The sequence below is a fragment of the Musca autumnalis genome, unplaced genomic scaffold (genome assembly GCF_047663935.1).
Source record: "Musca autumnalis isolate F117 unplaced genomic scaffold, ASM4766393v1 scaffold_1, whole genome shotgun sequence".
In the NCBI taxonomy this organism is placed as follows: Eukaryota; Metazoa; Arthropoda; class Insecta; order Diptera; family Muscidae; genus Musca; species Musca autumnalis.
The window spans coordinates 165,670,039-165,682,960 of NW_027411644.1; the positions used below are offsets into that span (position 1 = coordinate 165,670,039).

General features: G+C 37.9%; 1 protein-coding gene across 1 annotated transcript; it reads right to left on the minus strand.

Moving 5' to 3' along the window:
• Nucleotides 1-2,540: 2,540 nt before the first annotated feature.
• Nucleotides 2,541-12,289, minus strand: LOC141389212 (uncharacterized). The gene is made up of 2 exons (XM_073960388.1): nucleotides 12,281-12,289; nucleotides 2,541-3,116 (listed from the first exon to the last, which is right to left on the minus strand). Exons 1-2 carry the CDS (start codon nucleotides 12,287-12,289, stop codon nucleotides 2,541-2,543), a joined length of 585 nt encoding a protein of 194 aa, XP_073816489.1.
• Between the last annotated feature and the right edge of the window lie 633 nt (nucleotides 12,290-12,922).

The following is a 12,922-nucleotide window of genomic DNA, read 5'->3' on the forward strand; positions in this document are numbered from 1 at the left end:
GAGGTAGAAAATATTACCTTTACAACGATGTAAAGTAGGTTGTCGTAGCTGCTCAAACAACAGAGATATCGCAATAGTCTGTAATGCATCCCATTTTCGATTTGTTTGTAATCACGCTACAGGTCGCAATTTTGATCGGATCGTCACGAATTTTTTGGGAGTTGATGCGGGTCCCACATAGGAAGAAGCCTATTTAGTTTGGTGATGGTCGGATAATATTCAGGAGTCGGAATAAGCGAAAAGCTTATGTGCAGAAAAGTCAACGTTTTTTTCTTATGCGAATATCTCCGCTTCTGGTTGGAGTATTCCCAAAGGAATACCCGTCAATGGAAGAAGAAAAGATCTCGTTTATATTGATGCAAAGTATGTTGGCGTAAGTGATCAAACCGAGATATTGCAAAATTCAGTAATATACCCTATTTTTCCATTTTTTGTAATCACGCTACAAGTTGGAATTTTGACCGGATAGTGACAAAAAATAGTGATAGTCGGATAATATTTAGGGGTCGGAATGGGGAAAAACTCATTTGGAGACAAATTCAAAGTTTTATTCTTTGTTAATATATCGGCTTCTAGTAGGGGTATTCCAACGGCAAAGCCTGTCAATGGAAGAAGAAAATATTACCTTTACATTGGTGTAAAGCAGGTTGGCGAAGGTGGTCAAACAAGGGAGATACCACAATAGTCGGTAATGCATCCAATTCTTCAATTTTTTTGCAATCAATCTACAGGTCGTAATTTTGATCGGATGGTCACGAAATTTTGGTTGCTTATGGAGGTCCCAGAGAGAAAGAGGCATATTATTTTTGGTGGTAGTCGGATTATATTCCCTAAAAGAAATGTTTACCAGTGAAAAGCTTATGCACAGGGGTAGTGGTGTAGGGTATCACATGGTCGGCCCCGTCCCGACTATAGCCTTTGCTCACTTGTTTAAAAATGGAAAATACGAGTAATGTTATGTAAATTAAGATTATTATTAAAAGTGTAAATGTAATATTAGATGTGGTCAATAATTTGTTGTGTCAGTAAGTGATGGTTTTTGATGTAGTCTGTGGTATCATCCATGTGTTCTTTGGAGTAGAACTTTCGGCTTCAGGGTGCTTTCTCGTAAAAATATGTATCTGGTGAAAGGTGACAATGTCGGCTAACAGATTTTGAAAACAATTTTTGCGTATACTTGCGAATAAAAAAATTATCAACTTCCAGATTTCGTAAAACTTAAAAATTTGGATATTTTTTATTTTTGGTTGGAAAATCAGCGAAAACCTAAACACCTTATAGAATGGATTTCTGCAAAATTTAATCGAGGTGTCAAAGACAACTTCATGACGGAAGTTAAAAAGCAAATTTATAATATTTGTGCACGCCTTAACCAAAAATGGATAAAAAATTGGAGGTCAAAAAGTCGTGTATTACAATTTGAAAGCTTATGGTTAGCTTGCGACACAGTATTTACGCTAGAACAAAGTAATGATAAAAAGAAGAGAGGGCGCCCTAATGTGGATTAAAGTGAAGGAAGAAAACTTGCTTCGGAAGTCTGCTATGAACACGGCAACAATACCAAACCCTTGATTCATGCCGCCTCTGTTTCGGCCAATTTGTCAAAAGAAAAATATTTAAACTATGTTCTCAAGGAAGTTCGGTATCGACCAACTAAATTGAGAAAACAATTAACGTCGACAGAGAAAATTTATGAACGATATATCCAAATCTGAACCGATTTCAATATGATGTCTCAATAATGTTTTCTAGACCAAATTCCGTCACACACTTTAAATTTCATCACAATTTGACATATATAGCGTGATTGCTGCACGAAATACCTAAACTCGGGTGAAAATATACAGTGCTGGACATATCAATGGAAACTTTTTTCAGAAAACTAAATATAATAATTTTTGAATAAATACATTTATTCCCTATTCAAATATACCTGCATATTTAATTTTATGCAAAAATATGCAGGTATAAATTAACTTAGGAATAACTTAACTTAGTCACAAATTATTATATTTTCTTTTCTGAAAAAAGTTTCCATTGATATGTCCAGCACTGTATGTATACGAAATACCTCAAATCGGTAAGGGAGCTACATCCAAATTTGAACCGATTTCAAAATAACTTGGCAAACTTATTTCCAGTCCGAATTCCGCCACATATTCCAAATATCATCATAATTGGACAGAATTTTCGTGTTTGGTCCATCAATTACTCGAAATCGGGCGAACATATATATGAGAGCTATACCTATATATGAACCGATATCAACCAAATTAGGCAGATTAGCTTCTAGGCCGATTATAAACATCTGCACGAAATTTTGAAGGTCTAGCTTGCCCCTGTGATTTTTTGCCTCAAAAACTTATCATCGGCCCCATCGTGCATTGGACAGTCACGTAGCTATGCACAAAAACGCAACAATTTTCCTAATATTAAAAATTCAAATTAAAATATGCATATAATTTAAAAACAACATTTATTATTATTTTTATGTAATAACAACATATAACAGAGGTAATTTAAGTTTGTTAAAGATAATCTCAATGTTTCTTTGTGGGTGGTAGATAAGCTGAAGATCCGGCACTTGCTTGCTGAAGTCCATCCAAAATACCAATAACAGACTTTACAGAGGAAACACCTTCATCAGATACACTGGTTGTACCACCCAAGTGATCATATTCAGCTTGGATATGGTGTTGGACATGTTCAGCTTCTTCATTGGTGCGATATTTAATGAAAGCAACTTCAGGTTTGCTAGTGGTGGTAATGGGTTCTTGAACAAATGTCTCAACAATGGGAGCATCAGCTTTTTTCGACAAAACATAGACGGCAGTCTTTTCTTCATTAACAGCTGGTGTGACACGGACCTTAACCTTTTGTTGTTTCTCGGCTGGAGCTTTGACAAAAACTACATTATAATTTTTGCGTGGTGTTCCAACGGCAATATCGTGTTGTTGCACTTCTATACCTTCCTCCTGAGGTGCTGAGTGTATGAAGAAGCGTTTTGTAACCAATGCAGATGCTCCATACAATCCACCGGCGTTAGCAGCAATGGGCTGACTGGGATAATCATATCCTTGATGAGAAGCGGAGCACAATGCCACCAAACACAATACCTATTATTAAAAAAAATAAACAGTTATGATGATATATTGAAAATATTTAGATTTATTTATATTTACCATAAATCCGCGCATATTGTAAAATTTTATGCTATTAATTTTGCTAATGTTCTTTAAACACATCGAACTGGAATGTGATATAATTCTGCAAAAAATGCCGTATTTATAATATGTAGCTCTAGAAACATATTGAGTTTTCATTAAAAGAAGAGACATTGGTTACCATAATTAATTTATTATTAGCCAACGAAGACTTTGGCACAGTTGATGTTTCTATGTGTTTGTTTTGAGTATATAGTTACGTATTTACTTTAACATATAATTATTTTGTTTATATGTTTTACTAACGAAAATTTTTGTATGTATTTTCAAAACGGGTGAAGTTAAGGTCATAAAATTTGGAAAATACGTTAAAGCAATTATACGAAAATCAATATACAGTCGGACCTATATTATCCGTAATGGTCGGGACCGAAAGATAATTTATTTCCCAGGTAGTGGAGTCACACTATTCACGGTGCGCCTTAACTAACTTTAAATGAAAGGTGCTTACACCTGGTCAGTTTTTGCGGATTCTGAAACTACAATGTTCATATATGAGAAAAGTAAAAAAAAGAAAAAATATCGCCAGAGGGATTTTCAAAAAAATCGCGGTCAAAGTTCGCATTTTTAGGGTCCAAGTCCTACCAAATCGCTCCGGCGACTTGTTCTTGTTTTTGGATTTTTCTCTCATCTGTGGACATTGCTGTTTCAGAATCTGCAAAAACTTCCCAGTTGTAAGCAGTTTTCATTTAATGTTAGTTGAGGCGCACCGTGCATGACATTGTTCTATAAGGAGGCTATACAGTCAATGCATTGTCCCAATTTGAACTTTTATATCTCAAAAATGGTAATGCTAAATAGCTTATCGCATTCTGCAATAACTCTAACCTTCAATGCCATCACATTTGGTACTAATTTAAAGCTCAGATAATCTAGTTTAACAATCAAGCTCTGCCCTTGCAATATGTCAAATAGAAGCAGAGATATGTGCATTGGAAATAAAATTCCACAAATTCGAAATTGGGATATCTGAGCGTCTTCTTTTATATCTCTTGTATATGACCACTTCTGGTCACGCAATGCGGGACAATTTAAAGCTTCCAATGTCAAGATTATTAAAGGTCAGTTTATTTGAAATGCACAAACCAAAGCTGGGATATTCGTCATTACAACCGAAGTCAACCAATTGTACGCTAACCTACATTGCATCACTGTAAATGTGATATTTTCTTCTTCCATTGACAGGCTTTGCTTTTGATATTTGCATAAAACGTTGCATTTTTCTCTGCATCAGTTGTTACCTTTTCCGACCCCTGAATATTATAAAATAAATAAAAACAACAGCCTTCTTCCGCTCTGGGACCCCCACCAGCCTTCAAAATTTCGTGACGTTATGATCAAAATTGCGGTCTGTTGCATGACTATAAAACTAGAAAAATGTGATGAAGTACCGATTATTGCGATATCTTCGATGTTTGACCATTTACGCCAACCTACGCTGTTTACCTCAATGTAAAGGTGGTTTCTTCTTCCACCGGAAGGCTTTGCTTTAGGAAAACCCGTACTCGAAGCGGAGACATTTACGTAAGAATAAAGCGTTTGCAAGGCTTGGTTGGACAGGCGGATGGACGGACTGACGGACTCCCCACATAGTGGTGTAGGGTATAAAAACCTTGAAAACACCGAAACTCGGAAGGTACCATTCTATGAGGGCTATATCAAATCGCGCACCCATATTGGCAAATTTCTTCTTCTGTTCTGGGACCCCCATTAGCCTCCAAAATTTCGTGACTCTACGATCAAAATTGCGATGACTATAAGAAAAATGGGATGTAATACCGGCTATGCTTTTGAAAGACCAACAGCCAAAGCTGTGATATTCGTCATAACAATTGAAATCCCAAAAATGAAAACTTGGGTTCGACTAGAGACTATTCGACATCTCCGTTGTTTGACCTCTTACGCTCACCTACTTTAAATGTTTGTATTGTTGTTTTTGTTGTAAAGGTGAAATTGTCCACTTTCATCATCAGGCTTTGTTTTTTTTTTTTTTAATACTCTTGATAGAAGTAAGCAAATGCTATAGTCGGACGGGGCCGACTATGTGATACCCTACACCACTACCCCAGCAATTAGCTACTAGCACATCAAAATTCCTTTATTTAACAAATAAACTTATTGTAAGAAATAACTTTGTGAATTCTGCCGTGTCCTAAGAAGTTGTTCATGGCTGAAATACTCAGAAAATGTCGCCAAAATTACTGAGGGGTATTTTGCCAACATTAAAAATTTTATATTGCCTGGTCGGAATATTCAATACTGTGGCTGCCTTCGCCTTCCCAAAATTAATATTAAAACAACTTTTATGACAGCTACACCGTGTACATTTTGCATGCATATGTACATAGTACGCTGAGGCTCCACGTAATTTGCAATAGTGCCACAACTGGGAATTTCTCTGTCATGATAGAGACAATTTGTAGCATGAGAGGAAACTGTGGTTCTCTACAAGAAACTCACTATTTATTAGGGAGTATGCCCGTAATCTAGCAGACATATTATTGCAAATTGCATCGGGGGAATAGTCAGTAGCTCTTTTTTCATAAGTAGGCTACTTTTACGGTATACGAGGGGCACTAAAAACCCTTCTGGCCTAGGCAACACGCAGAGCCGCCAGGCGTCATTTGACATTTTTTTAGGGAAAGTTTGACAGTTTTTACCTAAGCGTACTCATTACAGTCTGACATACGGCCATGTGTTGTATTGTTTACAGTGACTTGAAAAAATCACTTTGCAAAAAATGAAATTTACTTGTGAACATTTTCGTCCTATAATTTACACAACTTTCGACATGGATAATCACGACAAGAGTGCATCGATCAAATTAAATCTTTGTATGTCGATAAAGGACAATCCTATAGCTCTATGAAAAAGTGGTTTTATGAATTCAATCGTTGCCGACACTCGCAAAAAACGAAGGTCGTGAGGGTCGCCCTAAATCGACCGTTGTGCCAGAAAAAAATTAAGCCGTGCGTGAACGGATAATGCAAGATCGCCATGTTGTACACCGTGAGATAGAGGCATCCTTGGGCATTTCTTCCACCAACTAAGATTTGGTATTGCATGAACACGTGGCCGCAAAAATGGATTTTTTCTCTATGGATCCAGTAAAATTGGTCAATCGCTCAAAAAAAAGGTTGTCCAAAAAATTGTGTATAAAAACGATCGCGGTGGTTCAAACGATCTATACTTAGGAGCACGAAACAGAACAGGAATCGACCATTTGGTCTTCGAAAGCGTGCCCAATCCAACGAAAGTTGTTCATGGAAAAAGACCTTCTAAGCAAACAGTCCCCTGTTTCTTCGGTAAAACTGACCGTGTGATGAATATACGGCTTGAGATATGTAGGACGGTTAATTCTGAGTGTTACACTACAATTTGTTTGCCTGAAGTCTCCTGAGAAATTTGAAAAACGAACAAGAGAAATCGAATCGTTCTGCATCTCGACAATGCGAGCTCTCACACATCGATTCAAACCAGCGCCTGTTTGACCGGAAAAAAAGGTGGAATTGATGGGTCATGTGCCGTACAGTCCTGACTGGAGATCCAATGACTTAATTTGATTGCAGCACATCAAGAAAAAAATTCGTGGTCAACGATTTTCGTTGCCAGAAGATGCTGTAAAACGTTCAAAACCCATTATTGGAGATGTCTCAATCAAGCCACAGAAAACAGCCCAACATATGGTCGCTTGTCAAGCTGCACTAAGTACGCTTAGACTAAAAACTGTCAAACTTTCCAAAAAAAAAAAAAATCAAATGACGTCTGGCGACACTGCGTGTTGCCTAGGCCAGAAGGGTTTTTTGGGGCCCTTCGTATGCCCTTCAGGAATTAAAATATGGACCAAAATTTAATTTTTATATCTTTCATACAAAAGTAATGGTCCATTTCACGTGCTTAATAATATGAGATCATCGTCCAAAATTTTAGGCATCTTCTTCGACCTAAAGTCCTACCTCGTGCAAAATTTGGTGACTATTAACCCAGCAAAATTTGAAGGAAGGGGTTCCATGCGATGACGTGATTTCATGACATGTTTTGCCTTGGTTAAAACGAAGTCGTGCAAGATCCGATCTTTTCATTAGCATTTGAACCAATGCAAAGGAAGTCGTGAAAGATCCGATCTTTTCATCAGCATTTGAACCCATGCAAAGGAAGTCGTGAAAGATCCGATCTTTTCATCACTATTTGAACCCATTCCATCGATCCAATAGAGATGAATTTTTTGTTTTTATTTATAGAAATATGTATATAAGATTAATTATTTACAATAGGCTTTATATTGTCGGAGACTCGAAATCACAACCAACGTTGTTAAAACTCTCGTCTAATTATGTCATTGCAAGGGGTTGGAGAAAATGTCATTCCAAAGCATTGGTGGAAATGACATGCAAAAGCATTGGTGAAAATTACATGTCGAATCATTGTTGTAAATGACATGCTTTGGATCCAAAAATGAATAGCGTCCTTTAGGGTCCACGCTCATATAAAATTCATCGATGAAGATGCTAAAAAGATGGCATGCCAGGTCACTTGCACCCATGATTGAATGGCATCTTTGGCATCGAACATTTTGCTGGGAAGCTATAATTGCGACCCCTAGAGTCTTTATGATTACACTACAAACATATGACTGTATATTAGGCCGGGGCGATTTGTATGGAAGGAAAAAAACCTTAATGTGCCCTTCGCGTTTCTAATTCCTGCGATTGAACTGAGCAGAAAAGTCCACTGGACCATATGTCTACGATGAAAATCGAGCCTCCCGATTTTGACTTGAAGTTTTTTACAGCTAAACTATTGAGGTTTTCTATCCAACTTAAATACAAAAATTGTAGCCAAGTCAGTAACTAAGAACTCTCTAATTCATCGCGAAAGCATTGGAACGCTCCTTCAGGCAGTTTTGGCCTTGAGAAAGTGCAAACTTTTCGAAAAATGTCGATGAATGGCACTGTGCCACAAAAGTTGACCAGAAAAATATTCAAGTGTTCTGATGCAAATTATATCGTGTTGGGATCCATGGACAACGACAATGCCTTTAGTTCGTTTGGGTCCCTTCATTTTATTTTTTTATAACGGTAAAAGTAGTGAAAATCTGGGTTTCTTAGATTATCAAATTTAAACGGACATATCCTTTTTTCACAACGGCTTTCGAACATGTTATTATTCGTTTAAATCGGTTAACAAATGGCTAAGTTATAGTGGTTTAAGTCTGAATTTCTCATAATTTTCAACAAGTGAGCAAAGGCTATAGTCGGGACGGGGCCGACCATGTGATACCCTACACCACTACCCCTGTGCATAAGCTTTTCACTGGTAAACATTTCTTTTAGGGAATATAATCCGACTACCACCAAAAATAATATGCCTCTTTCTCTCTGGGACCTCCATAAGCAACCAAAATTTCGTGACCATCCGATCAAAATTACGACCTGTAGATTGATTGCAAAAAAATTGAAGAATTGGATGCATTACCGACTATTGTGGTATCTCCCTTGTTTGACCACCTTCGCCAACCTGCTTTACACCAATGTAAAGGTAATATTTTCTTCTTCCATTGACAGGCTTTGCCGTTGGAATACCCCTACTAGAAGCCGATATATTAACAAAGAATAAAACTTTGAATTTGTCTCCAAATGAGTTTTTCCCCATTCCGACCCCTAAATATTATCCGACTATCACTATTTTTTGTCACTATCCGGTCAAAATTCCAACTTGTAGCGTGATTACAAAAAATGGAAAAATAGGGTATATTACTGAATTTTGCAATATCTCGGTTTGATCACTTACGCCAACATACTTTGCATCAATATAAACGAGATCTTTTCTTCTTCCATTGACGGGTATTCCTTTGGGAATACTCCAACCAGAAGCGGAGATATTCGCATAAGAAAAAAACGTTGACTTTTCTGCACATAAGCTTTTCGCTTATTCCGACTCCTGAATATTATCCGACCATCACCAAACTAAATAGGCTTCTTCCTATGTGGGACCCGCATCAACTCCCAAAAAATTCGTGACGATCCGATCAAAATTGCGACCTGTAGCGTGATTACAAACAAATCGAAAATGGGATGCATTACAGACTATTGCGATATCTCTGTTGTTTGAGCAGCTACGACAACCTACTTTACATCGTTGTAAAGGTAATATTTTCTACCTCTTAAAGAAACGGAGATATTGGCTTTGAAATAAAACGTAGACCTTTTCTCCAAATAAGCTTTTGTCCATTCCGACCCGTGAATATTATCCGACCATCATTAAAATCAGTAGACTTCTACCTCCGTAAGACCCCCATTAACCCCTAAAATTTCGTGACGATCCGATCAAAATTGCGACCTGTGGCGTGATTACAAAAAAATCGGAAAATGGGATGCATTATCGACTATTGCCATATATCGGCTATTTGACCACCTACGACAACCTACTTTACATCGTTGCAAAGGTGATATTTTCTACTTTCCTTGCCAGGTTTTGCTTTAGATATATCTCTTAAAGAAACAGAGATATTCACTTCGAAATAAAATGTTGACTTTTCTCCACATAAGTATTTGCCCATTCCGACCCCTAAATATTATCCGACCATCACCAAAATCAAGAGGCTTCGTCATCTGCGAGACCCCCATTAACCCTCAAATTTTCGTGACGATCCGATCAAAATTGCGACCTGTAGCGTGATTTCCAAAAAAATAGAAAAATGGGATGTATTGCCGACTATTGCGATATCTCCGTTATTTGGTTACCTACACCGACCTAGTTTGCATCATTGTAAAGACGGGATTTTCTACTTTCACAGTCAGGCTTTGCTTTTGGAAAATGTTCAACCAAAGCAGTGATATTCGTTATTTTAATTAAAATCGCAAAAATGAAAATTTGGGTTTTATTTGCCACTATTGTGATATCTTCGTTGTTTGATCACCTACGAGAACCTACTTTACATCATTAGAAAGGTGATATTTTCTACTTTCATTGTCAGGTTTTGCTTTTGGTATACCCCATACAGAAGCTGAGATATTCGCTTTGGAAAAAAACGTTGTCTTTTTATCCACCTAAGTTTTTTGCCCTTTCCGACACCTAAATATTATCCGACCATCACCAAAATCAATAGGCTTCTTCCCCTCCGGGACCCTCATCAACACCCAAAATTTGGCGACGATCCGATCAAAATTGCGACCTGTAGCGTGATTACAAGGTTTAGATGGACAGACGGACTGACGGACAGACGGACGGACGGACGGACTGACGGACGGACACACATAGCCAGATCGACTCAGCTCGTCGAGACATTCATTTTGGTATATATAAGTATGGGTCTACGACCATTATTTCGATGCGTTACAAACTTTTTGGCCAAAACCAACTTATAATACCCTCCCCACATAGTGGTGTAGGGTATAAAAACGTTGACTTTTCTCCACATAAGCTTTTCGCTTATTCCGACTCCTGAATATTATCCAACCATCACCAAACTAAATAGGCTTCTTCCTCTGTGGGATTCGTGACGATCCGATCAAAATTGCGACCTGTAGCGTGATTACAAACAAATCGGAAAATGGGATGCATTACCGACTATTGCGATATCTCTGTTGTTTGAGCAGCTACGACAACCTACTTTACATCGTTGTAAAGGTGATATGTTCTACTTTCCTTTCCAGGTATTGCTTTTAATATACCTCTTAAATAAACAGAGATATTGGCTTTGAAATAAAACGTTCACCATTTTCCAAATAAGTGTTTGCCCATTCCGACCCCTGAATATTATCCGACCATCATCAAAATCAATAGGCTTCTTTCTCTTTGGGACCCCCATTAACCCCCAAAATTTCGTGACGATCCGATCAAAATTGCGACCTGTAGCGTGATTACAAAAAAATCGGAAAATGGGATGCATTACCGACTTTTGCCATATCTCTGCTATTTGACCACCTACAACAACCTACTTTACATCGTTGTAAAGGTGATATTTTCTTCTTTTCCTGCAATGTTTTGCTTTTAATATCCTCTTAAAGAAACAGAGATATTGGCTTTGAAATAAAATGTTGACTTTTCTCCAAATAAGTGTTTGCCCATTCCGACCCCTAAATATTATCCGACCATCACCAAAATCAATAGGCTTCTTCATCTGTGAGACCCCCATTAACCCTCAAATTTTCGTGACGATCCGATCAAAATTGCGACCTGTAGCGTGATTTCCAAAAAAATAGAAAAATGGGATGTATTACCGACTATTGCGATATCTCCGTTATTTGGTTACCTACGCTGACCTAGTTTGCATCATTGTAAAGACGGGATCTTCTACTTTCATAGTCATGCTTTGCTTTTGGAAAATTTTCAACCAAAGCTGTGATATTCGTCAATATAATTAAAATCGCAAAAATGAAAATTGGGGTTTTATTTGCAACTATTGTGATATCTTCGTTGTTTGATCACCTACGAGCACCTACTTTACAACATTAGAAAGGTGATATTTCCTGCTTTCATTGTCAGGTATTGCTTTGGGTATACCCCATATAGAAGCTGAGATATTCGCTTTGGAATAAAACGTTGTCATTTTATCCACCTAGGTTTTTTGCCCTTTCCGACCCCTAAATATTATCCGACCATCACCAAAATCAATAGGCTTCTTCCCCTCCGGGACCCTCATCAACATCCAACATTTCGTGACGATCCGATCAAAATTGCGACCTGTAGCGTGATTACAAGGTTTAGATGGACAGACGGACAGACGGACAGACGGACGGACGGACGGACTGACGGACGGACACACATAGCCAGATCGACTCAGCTCGTCGAGACATTCATTTTGGTATATATAAGTATGGGTCTACGACCATTATTTCGATGCGTTACAAACTTTTTGGCCAAAACCAACTTATAATACCCTCCCCACATAGTGGTGTAGGGTATAAAAATATAATGTTTTTTGTTTGTTCAATATTTATTTTCAAAATTTTTACAAAATTATGAGAAATGAACGATCATCACCAAAATCAATAGGCTTCTTCCCCTCCACGACCTTCGTCAACCCCGAACATTTCGTGACGATCCGATCAAACTTGCGACATGTTGCGCGATTGCAAGGTTTAATTGGACAGACGGATGGACGGAATCCCCACATAGTGGTGTAGGGTATAAAAACCTTGAAAACACCGAAACTCCGGAGGTACCATTCTATGAGGGCTATATCAAATCGTGGACCAATATTGGCAAATTTCTTTGGGAAAGTTTTGTAGCCACAAATACTAAATTTTCGCCATTGTGGTTGGATAGTAAGCTAAAACCTCCAAAATACTAAAAATCGGCAGGTACAAATCTATGGAGGATATATCAAAACGTGGAGCTATGTGAGAATTTTTTTGGTAGAAATGTTTTTGGGTTCCACCTTTGTGCAATGTTATGCACACCCGCCTTGCACATTGAAGGTCGTGGGTTAGATTCCCCGGCCAGGCAACATCAAAAGTTTCAACGGTGAAAAATACCCCTGTGTAATGTAGGCGACATTTCCTGAGTATTTTAGCCATGTAAAACTTTCTACAAGTGGCGTCTTAAGACACGCCGTTCGTACTCGGCAATAAACAGTAGATTCCGTATCATTGAGCTAATATGAATCGGGGTGCACTTATTGATATGAGAGAAGTCTCCCCTGTGCCGCATGGGATGTTTGTGGAACAATTATTATTATGTTTTTAGCCCTGGAA